At 40.8% G+C, this 24,146-nt stretch overlaps 1 protein-coding gene across 1 annotated transcript in view; it reads right to left on the bottom strand.

Moving 5' to 3' along the window:
* LOC118235740 (double C2-like domain-containing protein beta) overlaps positions 1–24,146 on the bottom strand; it is a 95,052-nt gene that overhangs the window by 7,891 nt on the left and 63,015 nt on the right. Inside the window, exons 5-7 of the mRNA XM_035433477.1 lie at positions 15,502–15,628; positions 7,734–7,891; positions 1,387–1,468 (exon numbers count right to left, since the gene is read on the bottom strand). Coding sequence (XP_035289368.1) covers positions 1,387–1,468; positions 7,734–7,891; positions 15,502–15,628 — 367 coding nt within the window. The remainder of the gene's footprint in view (positions 1–1,386; positions 1,469–7,733; positions 7,892–15,501; positions 15,629–24,146) is intronic.

Raw genomic sequence — 24,146 nt, 5'->3', positions numbered from 1 at the left:
AAAGTGAGATAGGATGGTAGATAGGAGAGGAGATAGAAAGTGAGATAGGAGAGGAGACAGTAGTTGAGATTGGACAGGAGATAGGTCAGGAGATAGAAAGTGAGGTAGGATGGTAGATAGGAGAGGAGATAGAAAGTGAGGTAGGATGAGAGATAGGAGAGGAGATAGATTATGAGATAGACAGTTAGATGGGATGGTAGATAGAAGAGGAGATAGTAAGATGTCAAGCATCTATTTTTACCATGTGATGATACAGACTGATATAGCCTTTAGCTATATAGCTTTTGGTGGTGAAATTTAATTCGTGTAAGGTATTAGGCATAATTCAATCAGACAATTTTGGTTGTGAAATTTAAACATAGCTAGTTAGCTAGTGAGGACGACAGCAAAGAGGAGTCCTAGCTAGGGTTGCAAAATTTTTGGGAATATTCAGGAGCGGAAACTTTCCATAGGAATTAATGGTAATATATGGGAATTAATGGAAATAAAAGGAAAATGTGTGAGATTTTAGGCAGCATGTACCATGTCATATGCATTTAAAAGCATACATCTTTTACCTTATCATAACCTACTAATATAAATCAAATCCCTCTAAACACGAAAAGCACCTTCAGTAATTAAAAAAAAAAAATAGCAGCTTGTTAAAATTATGGGATTTCGATTATGGATGGAATAAAAATTCCATACACGGGGGGGGGGGGGGGGGGTTTCCCATTGTGGAACACCATCTCATGACGCCTACCTTCAGTGAGCTGTAGTGCCTTTTTGCAAATTCTGCAAATAGTTTTACAGAAATTAATTTTCATTGACTTATTGTTGGTTTTTTTAATTTCAAATGACTGAAAATCACTATCAAGCTCCAATTTGATATTTGTATTGAATGATAGCCACAAGGCCAGGTATTGACCATTTATCATCAAAGAAATGCCTGCTGTTTTTCTTTTGTCTTATGAGCATACCATAATTAACCTTAGTCTGGGAGAGTACAGAGGTACAGTAGAACTACAACTAATAACAACAGGCTGGTAGATTAGTCATGGAGACACTACTATATTACGCAGAGACAGAACAGGTTTGGCCAGAGAAACCATACTGGGAGAAACAGGGAGTCCCAAGGGCATTCTGGGGAAATAAAAGGTTAGAAGATGACTGTGACTAAACCGTCTGTGTCTGGCTCTAACAGACTGTATCCTCTGGAATCATGTTTCAGCATTGCCACCACAAGGGATTGCAGCACATACAGAATGAAATGACTTTGAACAAAGTGAGAGAGGAAGAGAGGAAAATAGGAAAAGAAAACAGAAAAAAGAACAGGGAGTGAGAGAGGCAGGAAACAGAGATATAGAAGGAGATATAGAAATAGAGAGAGTGAGAGAGATACCTTACCTCATTAAACTCAGGGTTGAGAGTCTTCTTCTTGACGGCAGTCTTGTGCTTTGACTTCTTGTTTTCATCAGGTTTCAGGTACCTGCAGACATGCAGCATACAGGTCAGACTACCACAGACCCAGGGATCTCCTGGCTAATGATTCACCTTTACCTGTGCATGGCCTTCAGTCACATCATCCTTTAGTAAAAACCTGCTCTATGCAAATCCTTTAGGACATTTCTGAATTACATCAAATTAAACGTTTTGCTGATTTGAAAACATTACAATTTGAAATTCTTAAGCAGGCACTAATTAATGATTTATTGCAGTGACTAAACAGAGCATTTCAATTGCAATGAAGGGAAGACACTCTGCCGACTCAAATTTATTTTATATAGACAATATAACTTGCTCTTGTTACAGTTTAAGCAGACTGATGTAAGACTTAATCACATGTAACTAATATGTCTTTAATCTCTCAGAATTTGAAGTTTAAGCACGGGCAGCCTCCACCCTTACGACACCACAGAATGCCACAACTTCATCATCTAATTGTAAAATGCAATTTTAACCTTGACTGTGACATAATAATTACTGCTGAAGAAACTGACATGGCGACACGTTTCTGAATGCCTTTTACATGTACCGGAGGATGAAATGTGTCAAGCTCTGTTCATCTGTGAGAACGAAATTCAGACTGCAGTTCAAATGTCAGTGGCTGCTTAGCTTACAAAGTCGTAAACAAAACAGACAGCATAATTCAAACTAGGCTAGTCGCGTCTTATAGGCAACAGGCACATCTTGAACACTTCCATTAGCTCAGGGAAGTCATGAAGGGGTGAAGCTGTGCCTGATGGGGATCGACAGCAGAAATGTGGCTGACATGCCAACAGTAAAGATCAACAGGAGACAGTACAGAGCTCCCCAGAGACACGATCTACCAAAGAAAGAACAGGGACACAGCTTCCCCAACAGTCTCTCAGTCTCTCTGACCCCACCCTGCACGGGGGAAAAGTAGCCATGTTCTCTGTCCGTGGGCTGCTGGCTGGGACGAAACAGGACCGAGCCAGAAGGTTCCTGGACGTCACCAGGGAGGAGGCAGAGGATTTCTGATGACAGCACCGCAGGGTGCAGGTTTTTCTCTCATCGCGAATGATTTGTGGGAGTGAGAGAAGAAAAAAAAAAAACTGACATCCACTTATCTCCGGTCTTTGATGGATGCAACCAAATGAAAGTGTCAAATCTGGATAAAAAAACCTGTCGAACAGACACCGGAAATAGAGACTGAAGTCAAGCATCTATCTGCATGCTCTGGAGAAGATATCACTGCTCGATGTTCAGGCAGATCATAATCACTGGGCGTCTATGGCTGTTTCAGTGCCTCTATGTGGACAACCGCAGACTGACCAAAAAAAAAGACATTATACAGTGATAAGATTTTTGTCAGACTGCATTTACTTTTGGGTGCAGCTAAACAACAGACTGAAAACTGAAATCTCTGAAACGTTTTAGTCCGCACACCTATGAAATGGAAACGAGGGCTGAAAAAAGAAAGAAAAACAACTACAGGAATGTCTAATGATCTTTATTTTTTGTAGCACCACTTACAATCAAGTAATCAAGCAGAGCTTCACAGTGGGAATCAGAAAACAAGAGCTCATTTAAGCCATTGTATGAAAAACAAGAAAATTATTCCTTGACCACTTAGGTGCTCAAAAAAAAAGCGAAAAACAGTTCTATACATAGATGACGAATAGCAAATTAAGACCCTTAATGTGACCTTTCCCCCTAACACAAACAGGGGATAGGTCAGCTCTTTTAAAAGGTCACTGTGTGACTCAGGTCTACTAATTGCCAGGGTATCATTTTCAAAAACAATGTTTATGAAGGCTATTAAAATAGTACAATTCAGGGCTGTCATGGTATTCCAGACATGTGTTAACTATTTAAGCCAGCAGGAATTTACTGAAAAAATGCAACATGTCTCTCAGACCACGGCCACTGATCTGAAGTAGTCGAACTGCAGTCGCATCCAGAAAAAAAAACCTGATTTATATGGGATAGCAGCATTTCTTGACTGGTGGTCTCACCCCTATTAGCTAGCTGATGATAGCTAGCAAGCCCATATGAGCCGAAAAGTGAATTGGAATCTTATTATCCAGCTTTAAGTTGTTACTTTGTAAAATCAGACACACGGAAAATTCTCAGGTCATCATGGCCAGCCAGTCAATGTTGCCAAGCATAACTGAATTTAGCCAATAACGACAGCTGCCAAACATGACCAAAATACTGGCCAGCCACATGGTTAGCATTAGGTTAGACACCAAGGAAACACTATCTCTCTAGCACTAACCCAGCTGAAAATGCACCATTCAAGAGCCAGATCCATACACGTTTCATCCCCTCCTTCTTCTTCTATTGGCTGCATTCTTTTCAGATACCGCCCCCAAATAAACAAAAAGGTTCAGACCCAGAAACATATTTTAGAATAACAAATACAGGCAGACAAGCAAGGACTGGGCAGAAGTGCACACAGATACAAATTGCCCGTGCATCTGAGTAATGACTGAGCGCTGTTGTTTTATAATATGTTCAAGGTGAAAATCCTGCATAGTATGCCTTTAACATTGGGAGAGGTTTTTCCAAACCAAATTCCAACTTGTGCCTTGATATTCCTGTTCATGATTAAACTATCATGCTGTCACCAGCATTGCAGCTTATTAGACAGGCCTGAGCTCACTGCTTACATGAATGGCGATGAGAATAACCAAATCCTGTGAGCTCAACACACTTTCTACAAGTCCACATGGGATTCTGCTGAGCCCATAACAAGCCTACCAGTAACAACATCAACAACAACAACAATAATAATGTTATTAATATGCATTGTCCCTGACAAATTAACTAATTGAACTAAATTTAAAAGAAGACTGTATTTATATAGTACTTTTCATTTTACAAAAGGCTGAATTTCAAGACTACTCCAGACTCCGATGCTGCATTTGAGAATTGATAGGAACAGTTCTAAGCTCAGTCCAAAATCTTAAATTGCTTGTCAATATCAATTCTGGTGAATAAAAATAAACAAACCACCTGCCTACTAATAGAAACAAGCAGTCATTCTCTATAAGATAGCTATTTTTAAATTTGTTTTAATTAATCTAAAAAATATTTTGCAAAACAAAAGCAGCTGTGAAATTGCAGTCTTTGCGAATTTCTCCATGTAAAAATATGTATTGCTATTGCTATTTTGTGCAAGAATTGACTCTTCATGCCTGAAATGGACTAAAAATATATAATACAAAGGATTGTGGATTAACTTTTAGGAATTGACTCCGACCACCTCTGTTCATTCATACTTCTACAGCTGGACCTACAGAAGGGCATAACTTGTTCTGATGTCAGATCAATGTTGCATACTTTCTCTAAATCACTCTTTGATGGCCGTCTGTAAACCTGCATCTTCTCTGGTGCACGAATCCCATTTGCAGCTGTGATTACTATTCTGCATATTCCCATTATTTTTTATCTTTTTGCTAATTAAATGAACAGTGGATGAATGAGTTCTGTGTCAATTGATTAATTAGAATGACCCTTCCAATATGTAAAGTAGCCAAGGCATTTTCACATTTTCCAATTGCAAATTATTTTTTTTCTGAGTTCCCAAAGAGACGAGTACATAAATGATGTAATTAAATGGATTTTGCAATAATTTCAGTTCATTAAATGAATGCCCAAAGACAGTCCGTAATGACCTATTAAAAATGGCTAAGTCACTGATAGAAAATGCTTGTCTTACTTGTACTGGTCTTCGAATTGGACCATTTAACAATCCAAGCTGGAAGGGTCCAGGAGGTACAATGAATATTGGAGAAATAATGAGATAACATTCACAATTGTCCCAATGAATGCAAAGTTGAACCCTCGGGCAAGTCAGTAACTGCTGATGAGATTTCAATTTAAAAAGCATTTGTATTTGGACTGACACAATTCATAAATGAGGAAAATGTCACATTTCCTTTAGCCAAAACAATCTCAGCTAATGGATGCCTATTAGTTATGTAACATATTAAATAATTAAACCTGTTATATATTCTTATGTTTGAATTTCTAAGGTGCCATGATTGAGTTCCAATATTTAGAGATAAATAGCTTACGTGGTTTGAATGTAAAACAATTAAACAACTGAAAATGCATACGTCTTTAAAACCACTACATATTGACATAAACACATTCAGCTAATCATAATTGTAAAAACCAACAATTTTTATCGGACCGAAAAACAAAACTCAGCCTTATACAACAGGGATACTGAATTAGTAAAATCAGCATGGCACTGATTTCACATGGATAACATGGTCATCTTTGTATTGATGCTGTATGAAAACTAATAATTTTTGTGCAAATGAATTTGTCTGTGGACAGTGCTGACACATTGTTGACTCACGTGTGTGTGGTTGTGTGAGTAAGAATGTGTCCACTTGTACATATTTCAGTGTATGTGTCCACATCCAACACAAACATAGGAAACAAACAGCCACATTACATTAGGGCGATTGGAATGTTGGTAGATGGAAGGTTGGAACATTGAAAATATTCTGACGTTTGTTTGCTAATAAGGCAAAGGCATTACCTTTGCCTTATTAGCAAACAAACATCAGAATATTTTCAATGAAAATGAATATTTTCAAAGAAAAAAATATATATATAAAAAAGGAGAAAGTCTCATTGCTTTTGGATACTATGCAACGTGAGTAGTGCAACTCAGCCCTTGGCAAACATGGGGAGGAAATATGGTTGCAAATAAATTTTAAACTATTTGTGGGTGCTGGGGATTCATTTGCAGAAGAAGAAAAAAATAGCAAGACATCCAAATAAATTCAAACGTGTAACTGTACTGATGCTGAAGTTTTTCCTCGCACAAACCGTGACCTATAAATAAACCATAAAAGCATACTCAAACACATACACAACAGAAAACCTGAGATATTAACTGGTAACAATGAGCACTACTACTACATGGAGATCAACACTGAACTACCTGCTTCATTCAAGCCCAGTTAGAGTAAGGCAGGGACAGACTGGCTAAACTGGCTTACAACATGAGAGTGATTAGCATTTGTGTGATGAGCATAGAGCACATTCCTTTGTTAAGACCCTGCACCTGATTCTCGGTCATAAAACAAGAAAAAACTTAGGAAAATCTGTGTTTCGGAAAAGTAACAATCTGCATCAGAGTATACAGCAAATGAAACACTTAAAATGTATCGATCCAGACAGTTAGCTTGACACTCTCAGCCACGTGGCAGGTCTAAATACAAGTATGACACTTGACTCTCTGTTTGTGTGTGTGTGTGTGTGTGTGTGTGTGCACTTTTTTGGGGTTCAGTCAACACGCTGCAATTGACTGTCATAATACACATAGGGCTAGATATGAGACACGAAAAGACAACCATGAACTTATGTTACATGTTGGTGACAATGGCATAATCCATCCATCCATCCATTATCTATACCCGCTTATCCTGAGCAGGGTCGCGGGGGGTGCTGGAGCCTATCCCAGCGTGCATTTGGCGAGAGGCAGGAATACACCCTGGATAGGCCGCCAATCTATCGCAGGGCACACACACCATTCACTTACACACTGATACCTATGGGAAATTTAGGGTCACCAATTTTTGTGGATCCAATTTTGGATTTTTGTGGGAGAAAACCGGAGTACCCTGAGGAAACCCACGCGGACACGGGGAGAACATGCAAACTCCATACAGAAAGGCCCCAAGCCGAGATTCGAACCCACAACCTTCTTGCTGTGAGGCGACAGTGCTACCCACTGCACCACCGTGCCCCCCACAATGGCATAATTTGACAGATAAAAAAGAAGATGAATAGTTTCTGGCCACAATTCTGGAAGCTATGTTCTTTAAAACCTTTGCCGAGGGATTCCATGAACCTGCTAATGAATTCCAGTGCCTGAGATTCTTTTGGGATAGGATCTAAGTTGCCACAAAGGCACAAAGGCTGCAATTATAGAATAGTTTCGAGAACAGACACCGTAATTACTATCCAAGTGCGGGATATAAATCCACTGCAAATTCGTGTCTCACTGGAGATCAACAAGGTTCAACTTCTGTACTATGTGCTCTGGGCTGACACTACTATGTGCAGCCAACACTAATTTAGGAAGTTCAGGATATTTGATGGAGCGGCTATGAACTGGTTTGTTGGCTACTGGGAGAGCAAAGCAACTACAAATGCTTGACCAGGTCCAAATAAAACTGGGGTTATTCAGAGTCGAGCACGGATGATCTGAGCACTATCTAGCAATCATTGAAGTGCTAATGGGCACAGACAGCTATACTCACGTTTTGACGTAAGGGTCAGAGAAGCCATTTGCGTCCATGGCGGCCAAGTGGGCACAACGAACAATGCCCACGACCAGACCAGATTTCTGGGAGCTGTACTTGAGGGAGATCATGATGCGGCCACGCTCCTCCAAAGACTTGTCATCAGTCTTGTCAATCTGTTAGGGGGAAGGGGAGGCAGAAACAGTCAGTCAAGAGGGACGTTAGGATACCTTCCTGTGTTGGATGCCACACCCCCCTCATTTCTCACATCACTGAGTGAGAGAGAAGGAGAGGGAGAGAGAGACAGAGAGCATATGATGGGAGTGAGAGAATGAGAGAGTGAGAGATGCAAAGAGGGAAAGAGGGAACATGTGAAAGACAGATAAATCCACACGAGGGAATGCAGGTTATATACCTCTTTCAGCATTAGGATGGCAGACATGAAATACAAAATTAATCACAATCTGTGTTTTAAGGGATATGTTCACTGAAAGCCTGTTTTCGATCTTCGAGGAGAATGGAAATCCCCGATCCAATGTTTTTCTTTCTACTGCTTTTTCCTGCCGATTACATTATCACAAATTCTCCAGTGCATCCGCCAATAACAACATTGCATCTTGAAAGAGGCCAACTGCTGGCAGGATACTCGGATACACACTCAAATTGTACATAAGGAAGTGCCCACATTTTAAAAAACTTTTCAGTTGCCATTTTTGGTTTGTGTGGAAGCTACCTTGCTTGCAAGTTAATAATAGACAAAAAAAATTAACTATTGCTTTTACAGCTGTATAATCTTTGTGGGAAAACCAAACTTTGTGGGGTTATATTTCTGAAATTCATTCTCATTTCACACACAAACCCCACATAATATCATTTCATGACATGGTATTGTTTAGATTTTGATAATGCTCGTGCTCAAACTTTTGAAATGGTAAGGTGCCTGAAGGTAGTCTGGCTAGTGGCTACCTTTAAAATAATGAGCAAGCGGCAGAAAAACATCTTTTTTTGCATTGTTTGAAACCTACATACAGCAAAACTTTAGTCAGTCAGCTAGCAATCGGAACTTACATCGGACCAGGGGGTCATTGGCACACAAATTCAGTACTAACTATGGGTAAATTTCTCCCGTTACTTGAACCAGACATTACAAGCCCTTAGCTTGCTAACTAAACTAACATCTATAGATAGCAAACTGAATGTATCTTTTCACTTTGCTGTATCTATACTCAAAAAAATAAATAGTTGGATAGTGCTTGGATGCAATATTATTAAGTAGGCTGTGACAAAATTATTAGGACGTCACATTGCCTATACTTAATTGCAATCACTGTTAATAATTTTATTAAGTAAATCCAACATTTTTTTAAATAAATCCAATGATTTATGTTATGAGTCTACTTACTACAACAGCATGCAACCACTTCTCAACATTTTTTAGAGTAGTAGTGTTCTAATTTATAGTTCGATCTAGAGTTGAATTGTAGAGTTGAAAAATCAAGTAGAATTGTTGGCCTACCTGCATTGGCATAAAAGTAATGTCAAAATCGCTACACCAGTATCATATCTAAACAAACAGACATCCCGGTTTTAGATTTAAAGCACCATTATCCATCAGATATTGAAAGCAAAATTCCCTGCCGAAATGGACCATAATAGACCCTCCTGCTCTGCGATTTAGGAGACACCACTATGAGGGTGGCCTGCACCCTGCCAGTTCACGCCCATTATTTAATTTGTATGCAACCTGTGAATTTTCTACTTCCAGCTGTGTGCCACCTCTCTTTTGGCAGGACACCTCCTCTTCTCCTGATGGAACCTAACATGCTGTTCAATCCCAAACACAGTACGGCTTGCTGATAATCCCTGCGGTACTGCATGGCCACGGTCTCATGACCCCAGGTCTCCTGATTTCACACAGTGGGCTTCAAAGGGACTGTTTGGACACTGCACTGAGCTGGCAAGCATGGCACAGGAAAAAAGCAGAAACGGCACTGCGACGGGGAGATCGAGCAGATGAAAACAGCCTCTGTGCCACTCCAGAAGCAATGTTTTAGAAAACCAAGAACAAAACCGTTTGTATGGTACAGGAGTAGAAGGAATGCTCCATGAGGCAATTTCAAATATCACCACGAGATTTGGTGTACGGGGCGGGGAGTGGGGAGTGAGAGGGGGCTGCCATTCCCAACCAAATATTTTCTGGTACTCTTCAGTGGGCTGCTAGCATCTGACAGTTGCCTAAATTGCCACTGCATTTTCAGTGTGTAGGTGTGTTCAGTAGTCCTCAGAAAACTAAAAAAAAAAAAAAAGTAAACACCACAGCACTACCTATTCATCCATCAAAACAGCACAGCAACAAATAAAAAGAGCTCAGTGCTTCTGCACTTGTCATGGCTTTGAGTAGACATCAGAGGAAAACAAGTGCATGCGTGCGTGCATTCATGCGTCTGTGTAGAGTGCAGACATAAACTGGCCTTCACTAAAAAGTGAAAAGATTTTTTTCAGCCCCAGCAGAAGTTTTTTTTCTTCTTTGGCCTCATATTCTGCCACATCTACTGCCTGGTTCCATTGCAGACATAAATCCATTGTCGGGTTGGGCCACCTGCCCGCTCAACCAAAGATCAAGGTAAATTTTGCCACTGCTCTTCACGGGAAATTTATGGCCCCTTTTTCGGTTGAAAAACCAAGCAATTTGCAGACCGAAATTCCAATTTCACTGTCACCTGGTTTACCTCCGGAATCTTGACCCCCACCTCCACCCAACTGTGGCTGCATTGCAGCTAGCTATAATTGCAGACACTGATCCGTGACCCCTGTCCCGTACCCAGGAAGATATTAATTACTTCAACCATCTCTCACCTCATACAGCAGGGTTGGCAACTTGCAAGTTTGGCCTCAGGCTTGAATGTCATCATTAACATTTACGGTTTTAATACATTTATTATGAAAGGTTTTCTTTTGTTCCAAAAATGAAATAATAAAAACCATAAAACCTTCAGCGATATGGGGTGCCGCAACCCTACTTCTCAGTAGGCCTACATACATGTTTTTATACTTTTTTTGCATTCACGAACGGGGTAAAAATATTTTTAAATGATTATTGGCAAAAAAAAGAAGAAGAAAACATAGAAAGGTTTGTGCTGAGGTTGGCATTCTTTCCACCTTGGTGAGACAGCAGGTTTTCAGTGGATGGGGTTAGCTGGTATCCTTCCTAAAATTCTGCCTTCAAAGAATAAATAATAAACTGTCATTTCCTGTGGGTTCTGCTCATACAAGGAACCCTCCGTCCCTCGGTTCAGTGTTAGCACTTGCAGAGGAGAGCGTTATGGCCCTCTGATAAACTGCCATCCTGTCAAAGAAAGTATACTTTACCAGTGTTTCCTGTACATTGACTTTTTTGGCAGCCTGCCCAAATAGATTTGCCCACACCAAAAGTAAAAAAAAAAAAAAAAAGAATTATATAGACTCATCCGAACACAAAGTTTGTGGTGTTAGTAACACTGTGAGATAATAAGGTATTCTGAACACAGGGGAAGTAGTGGAGTAGTTTGTCCTTTTCTCCACAATTTATTGGTCCAATTCACATCTCATCAAAGTGTTTTTCTGTCTCTGAGAGCCAATAAGCAACCACGATCGTGAACACCGTTCATCAGGAGAAAAACTGCTGTACACGGGATGCCGGTTTCTGCAGGCAGCGGTCACCTCACCCCTCCCCCCCCCGTTTTGTTTGGAGCACCTTGAGTCTACATTTGTTGCTTATTATTTTTTCTTTTAAAACATCAAAGTGACTTACAGCTGACTGTCATTCCACTGTGAGTGCTGCCCGTTCCCTCTTCCCTCCAATGTTGCTAAGTCTTTGGGCTTCTTTTTTTAAAGTTGCTGTTTTAAAGTAATAGAGTCGGTTGCAATTTTTATGGGCTTGTTTTAGTTTGGGTACGCTTATTTATGGGCTCTTTTATTGTTTGGCGATTTGAGATAAAAAAATTAAAGGTACACTACGCAAAATACCACCGCGTTTTCGAAATAGGCCAGATCTCCCCCTCCCCTCACAGTACTAAAATACTGTGCAGATAACGTGAGCCACAAGGAGTGTGCTGCACACAATTCCCCCCCTCAACACAACCACCCCCCCCCCCCCACCCTGCCAATTCACAATCGTTTGCACCCCTCTGCAAACACACCACAAATAAACTCAACCTGTGGGAAACACTGTCTTCACTGTACATCCGACAGCCTTCCCAGCACAGAGGTTTGGATAAGCCCCGGCTATATTAGCCATCCATGGCTGGACACAGCATCCACTAACTAAGTGACTGGTAGAGAAATGCTTTACAGGCAGTGGTAATTAAACGATAAAAGAAAATGTCTACTTCTGGAGCTTGTGCAATGCATGCATGGACGGGTAATCTCCTGGCACTGGGAAAAAGCAACATTGCTGACAAGAAAATCTATTGCCTCTGTTAAGCTCTGTTTTGGTTTTTGAAAAATTCCCTTTGGCATAAGACCAAAAGAAAAAAAAAAAAAAAAAAAAATGAATCAACAGTAGAAAAAAAAAAAACTTCAACTAAGCCTGATGGTTTTATAAGCCTTTAAAAGCTTGGCAGCATAAAAGAACAGATAAAAAGAAGGAAAAGCGACTGCAGCAGATATGACAGAGACATTGCTCCTATTAGTCTTGCTCGTTTACTTTTGAATAAAAACCCTTCAAAGCACTGTCCCACAAATCAAACTCTGAGGCTTTCTTTATCGCTTTCATTTGCGCTCATTCCTCATTCGGCACTGGAACGTGGTCGATGCAAGACGGCATCGTCATACTCCAGATTGATTAAATTTGTAATGTCACATAGAATTCAGCCACTCAAAAATTCAGTCAATCTCATTTGACTAGCTGGGAAAAAATAATGTCCTATTGCCTCGGTTTAGGCAAGGTGTACTATTGCACAAAGTTGGCAATCATTACTTCATGCTTTAGTTTTTTTTTTTCGGGTGGGGGGGGGGGCATACTGTAGATAATGATTTAGTGGATTTCAGCACTGCACTTTCACCTCTTCTCAAGTATCTTTTTAATGTTTCGGATCACCTTAGTATTTCTCACTCGTCTCTTTCCAGTTATTGTCTTCTGTTCTGGGTGTCTATGTCTTTCGCCTCAATCTTAATTTTCCAGTATGACCTGTCCTCACAAAACATTTGTGTTACAAGGCATCTTATTTGCTACACTCCTGTACAAAATGGCAAATGTGCAAGAACAATAATCTACAACACTTACTGCAGTCATACAAAAATATTAGCCAGCAGATCAAACGACTGAATAATTGACACTTCAATAGATGCCAGATTATGCAGCGGTAAAAATGTCATTGTATCATAAAGCAATAAGACAAGGGGCACTATGGTTGCAGCCACAGTGTTTTTGACAGATGATGAATCGATCACAGTTACATCATGGCAGTCATTTATACATTCAGAGCTCCCATCATAAAGCTGCTAATAAACAATATCCTCTATCCATGACTCGGCTATAACCTTGAAGGATTTCTTCAGAAAGCTAAGAGAATAAATTACTCATTTTGCTTTGCTGATGTTTTATTTATGTTAGTTCGAAAATGAAAGGTCAGCTGGTTAAATAAAATAAAAGTAAATGTTACATTTAGCAGATGCTCTACAGTGCCCTCCATAATGCTTGGGCCAAAGAAACATTTTTTTTTCTTGATTTTGCTCTGTACTGTACAATTTGTAATCAAACAATTCACAATTAAAGTGTAGATTCTCCGCTTTTATTATAGGGTATTTATATACATTTTGGGTTCACCGTGTAGAAATTACAGCACTATTTATACATACCCCCCCCCATTTGAGGGCACCATAATGTTAGGGATAAATGGCTTCAAAGGTGTTTCTCATTATTCAGGTGTGTTCAATTGCTTCCTTAGGGTAGCGTGTCATACAACTCCCAGTCCCAAGCCTTTGTTCTAGGCTTTGGATTGCCTTAGGAGTCAATTATTGGTGTTTGCCAACATGAGAACCAGAGTTGTGCCAATGAAAGTCAAGAAACCCCTAATGAGGCTGAGAATTAAGAAAAAATAGGCCAAAGAGATATAGGCCAAACCTTATCCTTATCAAAATCCTTATCCTTACATATCCTAACCTCAGTAATTGCAAAGGGTCTAGTAGGCCAAGAAAGATCTCTACAGTTGATAAGCAAAGAATTCTCGCCATAACGACAAAAAATCACCAAACTCTTGTCTGACAGATCAGAAAGGCATGGATCTGTCAGCGATTACTGTAGGTAGAGGACCACAAATGTAAATTCGCTATATATTCAATTCTGGTGCATCAACTATGTTGTGCAAGGTCCCTGTTAAACTAATAAACTAAAGAACACAAACAGAACTAACAGGCTACACTGCAATATGCAGACCACTAGCCACCAAAAACAGGATTGCCAAGTTACAGTTTGCTAAAAAAGTACCAAAAAGAACCTGCAGAGTTCTGGAGAAAGGTCTTGTGGACAGATGAGACCAAGATTCACTTGTATCAATGGCAAGAGTAAAGAGTGCAGGAAAAAATGAACTCACCATCCCAGTTCCCCGACCATTGTACTACACTACTTTAATTTTTATTTCCATTAATTTAGATACACTATACCAACCACAGACAAGATTGCATTAAAGAAGGGTGCAAAGTCTTGGGCTGTGTTTCAACCACAATCTCTTGAGATTTTCAATCAGTGAGGGTCAGAGAGCACTCAGAAAACACTTGTCATGGTGTGTTGCCCACTGACCTGTGATGACCTAAGAGCAGAACAATGATTGTGTGTGAAACATCATCAACTAAAAGTAAGGCCAAAATAAGTTTATGAAACCAAAAGCTGTGTGGTGACTAAATGATTTGAACCGATCATTGCATTCAGCTGTGGATAGCCAAAACTGTATATACCAGCTCAATGGCTGACAGTTCATTGCACACCACACATGAAACCTCACTCTGCCATCACTCCTTCAAAACAAAAAAAAAAACAGACACCTTCCCTAAGAAAGTAAAAAGGTGTTTATCTCACTGGGTTGCTGAGGATACCTGAGAAAGGGCACATCCCTATGGATCCTTTCATCCCTGATAGATTTAGCTTAATTTCCCACAAGCCAGTGGAACATAAACCGAGCAAGAATGTAAAGGAGAGTGAATGTATGTCTTTTTGCAGAACAAAATCATGTCCTGCTGAGGATAAAAATCTTAGAAGTGGCTATCCATTAGTGCAGTTTTCTAGAGACCAGCTTTTAAATGATGTCTGTGTTCTGAGGACCATAGGTTAAATATAACTGCACACACATCAAGTGTTCTGGTAGGTTCAGTACAATTAAAGGAGAGCAGAAGTAAAATCCCTACATTTGTTGTATTCCCATTTCATTGATTTTTTTGTTGTTGCCATGAACATGGGAACGTGGGACTTTCTATCAGGATAACACAATAATCCTGGTTTGTATTGACATTGTCCTGTATATGTGCTGAAATTATTTGCATTATTTATTTGCTTAGCAGATGCCCTCACCTGGAGAACCTTACACAGCTTTCTGTTTAATCAAACTATCCATTTATACAGGTCTATATTTTCACGGAAGAAATTCAGGCTTCGTAACTTACTCAAAAGGTAAAACGGGTGAGACTTGAACCAACAACCTTTTAGTTACAAGCTATTGAATTTTCCCTTTCAGTTCTCATTCAGTTTCAGTTCAGATTTATTTATCAGTGATTACTCCATCACCACACCCTTCCTGCAAGGCCAGACACTTACAGGCAGCTGTTTCTCCAGGCAGTTATAGAAGTTCTTAGTTTGGTTGGGCTTGAGTTTCTTCAGCGGGATCCGAGTCTCTCCGATGAACTCATTGTGGCGGAACTTGTCCTCATCACACACTGAAATCCTGGGAGGGTGAGAGAGGAAGAAAGATGGCGGAACATACAGTGAGTAAGATAGAGGACAAGACAGAGCAGAAGTTTGATCAATTGGTTAGATATGGGAGGGGAGGAGAAAGTACAAAAAAAAAGGCTGGTGGCCTGAGAGCAATAAAGCGGTAGGATAGTGGGGTAAAGGCCACATGGGAAAGGCCAGCATGAGAGATAGACTGAAAATAAATCATTTGATAAGCAGCTGCACAAGCAGTTTGGCACTTCTGGGTTTTAGGTCCAAAGGAACATTTTTCCTTGAGCTCCTGTTCTGGTCTCCAAACCCTCTGTGTTAGCACTTTGAAATGCTCTCTGGTGAAAGGCTGAGGTCAAGGTGGGAACTGAAACACCATACACCAAACATATACACTCACTGGTACACCTGTTCAACTGCTCGTTACCGCAAATATCTAATCAGCCAATCACGCGGCAGCAACTCAATGCATTCAGGCATGTAGACATGGTCAAGACGATCTGCTGAAGTTCAAACTAAGCATCAGAATGGGGGAGGAAAGTTGATTTAAGTGACTTTGAATGTGGCATGGTTGTTGGAGCCAGACGGGCTGGTTTGAGTATTTCAAAAACTGCTGATCTACTGGAATTTTCACGCACAACCATCTCTAGGGTTTACAGAGAATGGTCTGAAAAAGAGAAAATATCCAGTGAGCGGCAGTTCTCTGGGCAAAAATGCCTTGTTGATGGCAGAGGTCAGAGGAGAATGGCCAGACTGGTTCGAGCTGATAGAAAGGCAACAGCAACTCAAATAACCCCTCGTAACAATCGAGGTACGCAGAAGAGCATCTCTGAACGCACAACACGTCGAACCTTGAAGCAGATGGGCTACAGCAGCAGAAGACAACCCAGTACTACTAAGGTGCACCTAATAAAGTGGCCAGTGAGTGTATATGGTTCCAGTGCCAAAGGCTGCGAAGAAAGACCTATTTCTCCTATAGAGACTTCAGCTCAAGTCTTACAATCTCTCAACTGCACTGACTCACCAAATCCTATGCCTTTCAGGCCATTATACGTATTACTATTATTTTTAACCACGTAAAATTTCATTTAGTTTATGAAGAGACATGATTTTGTGCAAAAGAAAAAAAACATTTAAATTGCTCCTTTGACAGAGATGTGCACTGAATAGAGTTTCCTCTTAATACATGTTCTATACAACTGAGAAATGCATAATCATTCATATAATGAAATAGATACATTTCAATCAGTAATTTTTGCATTGATTTACAGTGGTACACATTATCATCAAAATATTAATAAAATTGTTACTTTTCATTCGTAGAATGTGTTTTAATCAAAGGACTGGCCTCAAGTAAATCAAATAGTCATCTGCTGATTTGCTAATTAAATGTCCAAATTGCCCAAATATGTGATGGACAAATACATGCCTATCACAATGGTACATGTGATCAATATTCACACTAAAAAAGACCACACAAAGCTCAGCTGTGATTGGTAGAACTCATTTCCCTCTGGGCTATAATGCCAGACTTTTGTTCAATCTGCGCAACATAGATTGTCGCAGAAATGATGCACAGTACTGTCTACAATCTCAAAGCCATACATTTTATTATTCCTGCTAAAATAATATATTTTCTGGTCTGATGTGGTATTATTTATTTCCAAATTTTTCTGGAGACAAATATTCTGTATTGCACTACTGATACAACAAGACCAGGTCAAAACCTAGTATATGGCTGGACCTAACATGCTTCATCCGGCCGACCAGTGGTGTAACTTTATACCTTGGCCGACCAATGCTGTAACTTCATCACTCACTCACTCACCCAGGCACAGACATTCGCGTTTGTAGGGCTGGCCCTGCTGTTGGGGTCCAGCCAAAAATACGATATTATTTTATTACAGATTACTTTATAATCTTTTCAGAGCCAAATTCCACAGTTCAGAGCACATATTTGCTCAGCTGTAGTGAAAAAAAACTCACTTCACTGTGCTTATGTAATGATAACTGCAAATTAATGCAATTGTATCATCACATCCTCAATATTTCTCTGAATTATACGGTGCTCCTGACTTAACCTGGCCTGTTAAAGCAATACAAACAGGGACCTACGCTGCAGTTCACCATTATACTGTAGCTCAGTAGCTAACCAATATGCAGTGCTTTTCAGATTTCGATCAATGATTTTAGACTGGATTCCGAAGAGACAAAAGGAGACCACATCACGAATCTCAAGGGCAGCGTGTGTGTAGCTTTTAATCAGCATGGAAGCACATTCATTTTTCATGCTTGGTCAATGTGAAGGTCAGAAGGCAGAAAGCTTCTGAGTCATGGCCAAATTTGAAAGTGCCCTTAACACAGCAGCCGCTGGTTTCCTGGAATAAGAGGTGGAAAGTCCAGGGGTTAGTCAGTAAAAGCCCTGTCATGCGTTTCTTCCATCCATGAACTCAGCCAGCTGATTTCACTAAATAGTTCTACCTCCTGGTTGAAGACGTATGCCAATTAGCATATTTAGGATTATTGGAACAAAATACCGGGGAGGATTTTACTTTCTGAACCTGGATTTTCCATCTCTGCCTGGAACACGTGGAGCTGGGTGAAGCCCTGCCGGGCTCTGCTGGCCTTTGTGTACCATGTTTTCTTGGACTGAATCAAAGCCTTAGGCTACTTTAACCTGACATTAAGGGTGGCTTGATTTTTAAAAATATAAAACCAACAACAGGTTAAACAGTTGCTATCACTGTATTATCTGTCTCATTGCTGGATTTGGTCAAAGGTATAATGCTCTGTAACCTGACTGATGCCTCTATCAGAAAGTACTGTAGGCAGCCTGGAAGGGCCAGTGCAGAGCCAGCAGGAATGATCCAGTTATCACTCGCAGCTATCCTCGGGGCCTCCGCTTCTCCCAATGACAGGCTAAGCAGCCACTGTTCTTTCTCTCCCAGCCTGCCTGTTCCTCACTGCATGCCCAATCCGTCTCCTTTATGCACCGATGGGTGCAATGGACAGTTAAGGAAGCACGGCTACCGGATCCAGACAAGAGCCCAATGGTGTCAGTCAGTCACCTGCTCTGCAGCAGCTGGGAATCTTCAACAGCCCTCTACCAAACACTACAGGTGGAAACATGTAGTTTCCCTGAGTTTTTACCTTTTTATCAAGTTCAGTTTTATGGCCAAATGGTTAAGGTTAGCACTGGGTGTGTATTACTGATTCGGGAACCAGTGTTTTGGGATGGGGGGGGGGGGGGGGGGGGGGGGGGTCATATTTTGATCACACCTGGAGAAAAATTAGAGCCTGCTAACTAGCCGATCTATGCTTTCTGCCAGCGCTGGTCTATATGAGTTGGCTTTGTCTCGCAGGCAGAATGTATGTACAGTAAATCCTTGTCCTGTAAAGCCTCATCTCAAACATAATAATACATTGGCACTGTTACATGTGCCTTCACAATGCAATCTCTCACCCTCTGATTCAACAGAGGATTGCAGTGCTAGTCTCTGCTGCAGCAATACATATAATAAACACCACCCCCTCTTCCCCATCTCTCTGTCCAGCGTTGCTCAGACCGCGAAGAGAGGCTCTTCTTTGTGCTATCTGGTATTTTGGATAAAGCTTTGGTTAGAAAAAGGCAGTTGGCTAACAGATGGGCACGGCCAAGGGGCAGCACTGATCTGCACATGCTCCAGGAGGATTTCGTATGGTCCGAGATTGCGGAAAGTTCATTACATTTGATTAAACTGAAGTGAAGTTCCATGAGTAAAATGACTTTGTGCATGGACGCAGTACTTTAGGTATACTCCACTGGTCATATAATATGTGTGTGCTCACATAAGTAACAACAAGGCCATAGAATATATGTACTTAGTTAAATGGTGCAAACTGCATGTCCCATTAAGCAACAGGGGTCCATTCTCTTGGCAATAAGACAAAAAGTACATTTAATTAAATATGAGTTACGCCTCTCTTTGAGAAATGGCCCACACATACAGTGCACATACCCAGGCACTCAAATGCCTGTATTTCAGTCTGTTCCCCAGTTAATGGCCAATCAAATTAAGTGATTTTCACCGTGTGTCAATCTAATAAAAAAAATATGATCATTAAATGAATCAGAAGGTGCGGAGTAGGAGTTGTTCCCAAGTAACGCTGGACTACAGGTTTCTAAACTTTTCTGACAAGTTAATATGCTAGACTTCCGATCCAAAAACATTTGTTAATAAAAACATATATTTTCAAACAGTTACAGTCATATCTCAACGACTACCTGTAAATCACAGTTTTAGGATTTTCAATCGTAGCTCTCCTGCTGAACAATGACTAAACTTTGCCTGGATTTTTCAGTGACATCATGCATAACCCACAGGTACCTTTTTCCAGATACAAAAGAGATGTCTGTGCAAGGACGGAAAAGGAGGCAACTTCAATTATGCTGTCAATCTAGGACTGGAAGAAAAACATTATTGAATGATAAACAGATTTCTCTAATCTGTATTGTACAGTATAGATGGCTTTTATATTCGCAGCACTTTCCTGAAATTCCCATTTCAAAAATATGCTTATCTTTATAAAACAATTAATATGCAAATGAATCATAAATATAATCATAATGAATGAATCATAGGAGGAACTAGGGGTCACAGCAGCTACTCAAATCCCGGGCATGAGCTACCAAGCAAAAGATAATTACAATTTGTTACAAGTCAAACAGACCTGACTGGCTCTCTCTTGGGATAAGGGTATAAACCTGGCCTATTCCCTTTGTTCTTCATATAGCCTGCTCCAGTGCCAAATGTTTCTTTTTAATTAATGAATTAATGCGACTTCAATTACTGGACCAGTATGTAAAGGAACCTATTTCCATGTCCAAACTACACTCGAGTAAACACATGAATTATGCATTGCAATTTGGTTTAAAGGTTGGGCAACGAGGAGGTTCAAGTGTGCGGCCACGTAGGGTGTGTGGTGCCTACCTGATTACACAACGCCCACATGGCGGATTAAAGGACGTCTTTTCCATGCAGTGCCCGGACCAGACGGACCAGTCATTATGAGACAGCGGAGGCACTGAGGCATTGCTTGTTACTGAATTTTTTTTCCTCACTGCTCAAAAATTTCACATTCATCGTTAATTATTTATGCATTGTGAGTGCCCCTGTGGAGCTCATAGTTAAGTTTACATTGTGATGTTTACTTGTCACGCTCACGGCGCTACGGTGAAGTGGACAGTTTTGTACTGAAGGACATCGCAGAATGACTCTGGATGATGAATTTGGCTAACTAAGTGGTTGGATAAAGACTCTCTCCAAGTTGGATGCACTGCCCTGCCCCCCTGTATGTGAACACGCTTGTTATGAACAAACATAGTACACAAGCCTTCATTTGAACTTTCCACTTTACCTGCTAGATTCAAATGTAACCAGCTCAACACTTTTGGTTCTTTGCTGTGATTGATCTCTTATTACATTTCTGTTACTACCCATTCTACCTCTACTTTACACCCGGCTGGCCAGTGGAGGATGGGCTCCCCAATTCTAGTCAAGTTCCTTGTGGGAACTTATTCCCATCAGGGAGTGTTTTCTTGCCACTGCTTGAGTTATGTATCCATCATCTGAGCAAAGGAATATTTTGTGATGAAATAACTGTGACAGCAACACTACCTAGCTTTTAAAGGGATAGTTAGTTTGACATCTAGCTTGATTTCAGACTCATGATGATGTCGTCGATCGAAACAGTCCAGTCTTCGCGTCATACTGGACATGCAGCTCCTGCTAATGAGCTGCAAGTTATAATGGAAGTGAAGGGGGTAACCTTCATGCAGCTCCAAAACCACTTGGACATATTACACAGTTTACCTTTAAAACATAATCACCCAGCCGTTGTGATAATGTTGAAGTCTTCCCTATGGCGACAACCATTGAACAACTCCAGTCCAAATATGAGGGTTGAAAAAACCAGGGCAGACATAAGAATCTAAAAATCACCGGTCTGCCCGAGGATTTGGAGACCCCCACAGCTCTGACTACGTATCTCTGTAATACGTTACCAGAATGGGTGGACCTCGAAGAGGGCTGCTCTCTCAACACTGAATGAGCGCACAGATTGCTGGCTCCAATGCCAGGACTCGGCAGTCCCCCAAGGAGTGTACTGGTACACATTTAAAAATAACCAGAAAGAGAAGCTGTTTTGAGAGCAGCTATAGTAAAAATATCTGTCCGTTTCAACGGAGCCAAGCTACGGTTGTACCCGAATCTCTCGGCGACAAGGGATGGAGACGCGGGTTTGTTTCGGTATGGAAGGCCTTTGCCAGCCAAAGCATGTATTGTGGTTTTGCCTGCCCTGAAAACTTTGTTATGTACAGCAGGGAAAACTTATTATTATTACTTACTTATTATCGTTATTTGACAACCCGGAGTCTGCAAGTAGCCTACATTTATCAAAGATCTTGGGGACTTACTCACAAACTGGTGTTCAATAAAGAACTTACATGGTGATGGATGAGGTGGTCATTCTTTTAAAATTCTGCTGTTCATTGGAGGGAATATGTTTGGCCCTGACCTGAGCCCCCTTGCATTCGAGCGATGACACGGCTGTGTGTTCCTGATAATCAGGTACTCAAGGTACGGTGCAGCTCACTCCAGGGAAGCCAGCCAACTGTTCTTTTGCTATTGACATTCTCGGGGCTCCATTCTCCTTATTTCATATTTCTTTAAACAAAAAGAGTCAATCAAACAGGCGATCAGTTGGAGAGCTCCATTTATTATTGTTATTAGTATTATTATTATGGTCCCTTTGGGATTATGGAGCTCAGCAGTGCTCTCATTCTTCCTAATTACGTTCCAAATAGTTGATTTTGCTGCAATGCCTCCCATCGAATTGAACCCTTGATTCTTTGATCCAGCCTGAATGAAGAAGACTGAATTTGGCAAGGTAAAGACTGGGGCCAAAACATAAATTCTCCCTCAATAAAGACATCAAAAAAGGGGTCCCTAAGGGAAGGGGAGCGATCTGTCCTATCTGTATCTGATTCTGTCTGTTGCTGCTCTGCCGTTCCGCCTTTCATGCTCCCTTCTCTTTTATTTTCCAATCTGCTCAGATGGAATCGCTATAAAGTCAAAAGATCTGTTGGTTTGATGGTGGGAGCCAGACGTAGTAATCCTTTCTTTATCACTTTTATATCAGCACAGACATGAGAGGGATTTCAGAGCTGTGTACAGGTTTGTTGGGGCTGGCGCCAATATTCCAGTGTGTGCTGGTTCTTCAATAAAAAATTAAGCCCTCCTTGGTTACAACCACTTGGGATACTTATTTTGTTAGGTATTTATTTGCATGGATGATAGGAATTGTTCTGAAGGCAAGGTCTGCAAAGGAGATTTCTGTTTCCATGGAAACTGGCAAAGACACTCTAAAGAAAATCTCCAGCGCAAACTGCCTGTGAATCATCAGGTGGGCTCACCCTAAACAACACACAGATGCATGAAAACGCACACACACATGCTGCCACAGACACACCTGAACACACACACAACACACACCCACTATAGGTACCTGTACTCCCATTTGCACACACATATGCATGAACACACACACCTGTTGACACATGCGCACACACACACACACACAAACATCTCATACTAACGCTTCTGTGAATTTAATTTTCTTTTGTCTGTGAACTCACTTTGGAAACTAAATCAAATTATTACAGCCAAACAGTTAAAAACACATACAGTACAAAACAATCACACCGATTCTGTAGATTTTGATCATGTCAGAGAGCCAACAGCAAACTGTGATGTTTTTCATCATAGGTGGCCAAATAAGCAACAAAACCATGGCTCACTGTCTGCACAACTGTCCTCCAGACATATGTAAGCAGCCATTATCATTCACTGCTAAAAACAGTCAGTTCAGCTTGTTGTCCTGTATTATGCTCACATACTTCTCTTTGTCCTCTGAAGGGACAAAGAGAATAAAGCAATGACTAACACATTTATGACAAGTTAGATTACAGTGTAATGTCTCAATGGCAATTCAGTTTCATACTTTTTAATCTCATTTCACAGTGAAGGAAGCCTGTGCATTCCAGTCATAGTTATTGGAAACTGTTCTTCTGTATTACAAACACCTGAAACTCTTAATTACAGAGCAAGAGAGAGAGAGAGAGAGAGAGATGGAGAGAGAGAGAGAGAGAGAGAGAGAGAGAGACCCACAATCAGTGATCTGTCTGCATTGTCGGTGTTGGCGATTCCACCTGACAAGTGGTAATGGGGTCAGCAGCCGTGGCTTCCTGCTTGGTCTCTATGCAAATAAATGCAGATGCAAGAGGCACAAAACTAAAGAACCAAATCTTTTCAGACTGACTGCTTTCTGTCTGCCTCTATCTGCTTCGATTTAAAGAGCCGACTGCGTCTGGTTGACTTTGTCTCACTAGCTTCCGCCCACCCAGGTGAGAGGGAAAGGAGAGCAGAGCAATGAAGGGTCCACGTTTCTGTGGACCAGATAAGTCATTCGTTGGCCAGGCATTA

The sequence above is a fragment of the Anguilla anguilla genome, chromosome 9, assembly GCF_013347855.1.
Source record: "Anguilla anguilla isolate fAngAng1 chromosome 9, fAngAng1.pri, whole genome shotgun sequence".
Classification (NCBI taxonomy): domain Eukaryota; kingdom Metazoa; phylum Chordata; class Actinopteri; order Anguilliformes; family Anguillidae; genus Anguilla; species Anguilla anguilla.
The sequence above is the reverse complement of the archived record's forward strand: the minus strand, read 5'-3'. Positions and strand labels throughout refer to the sequence as shown.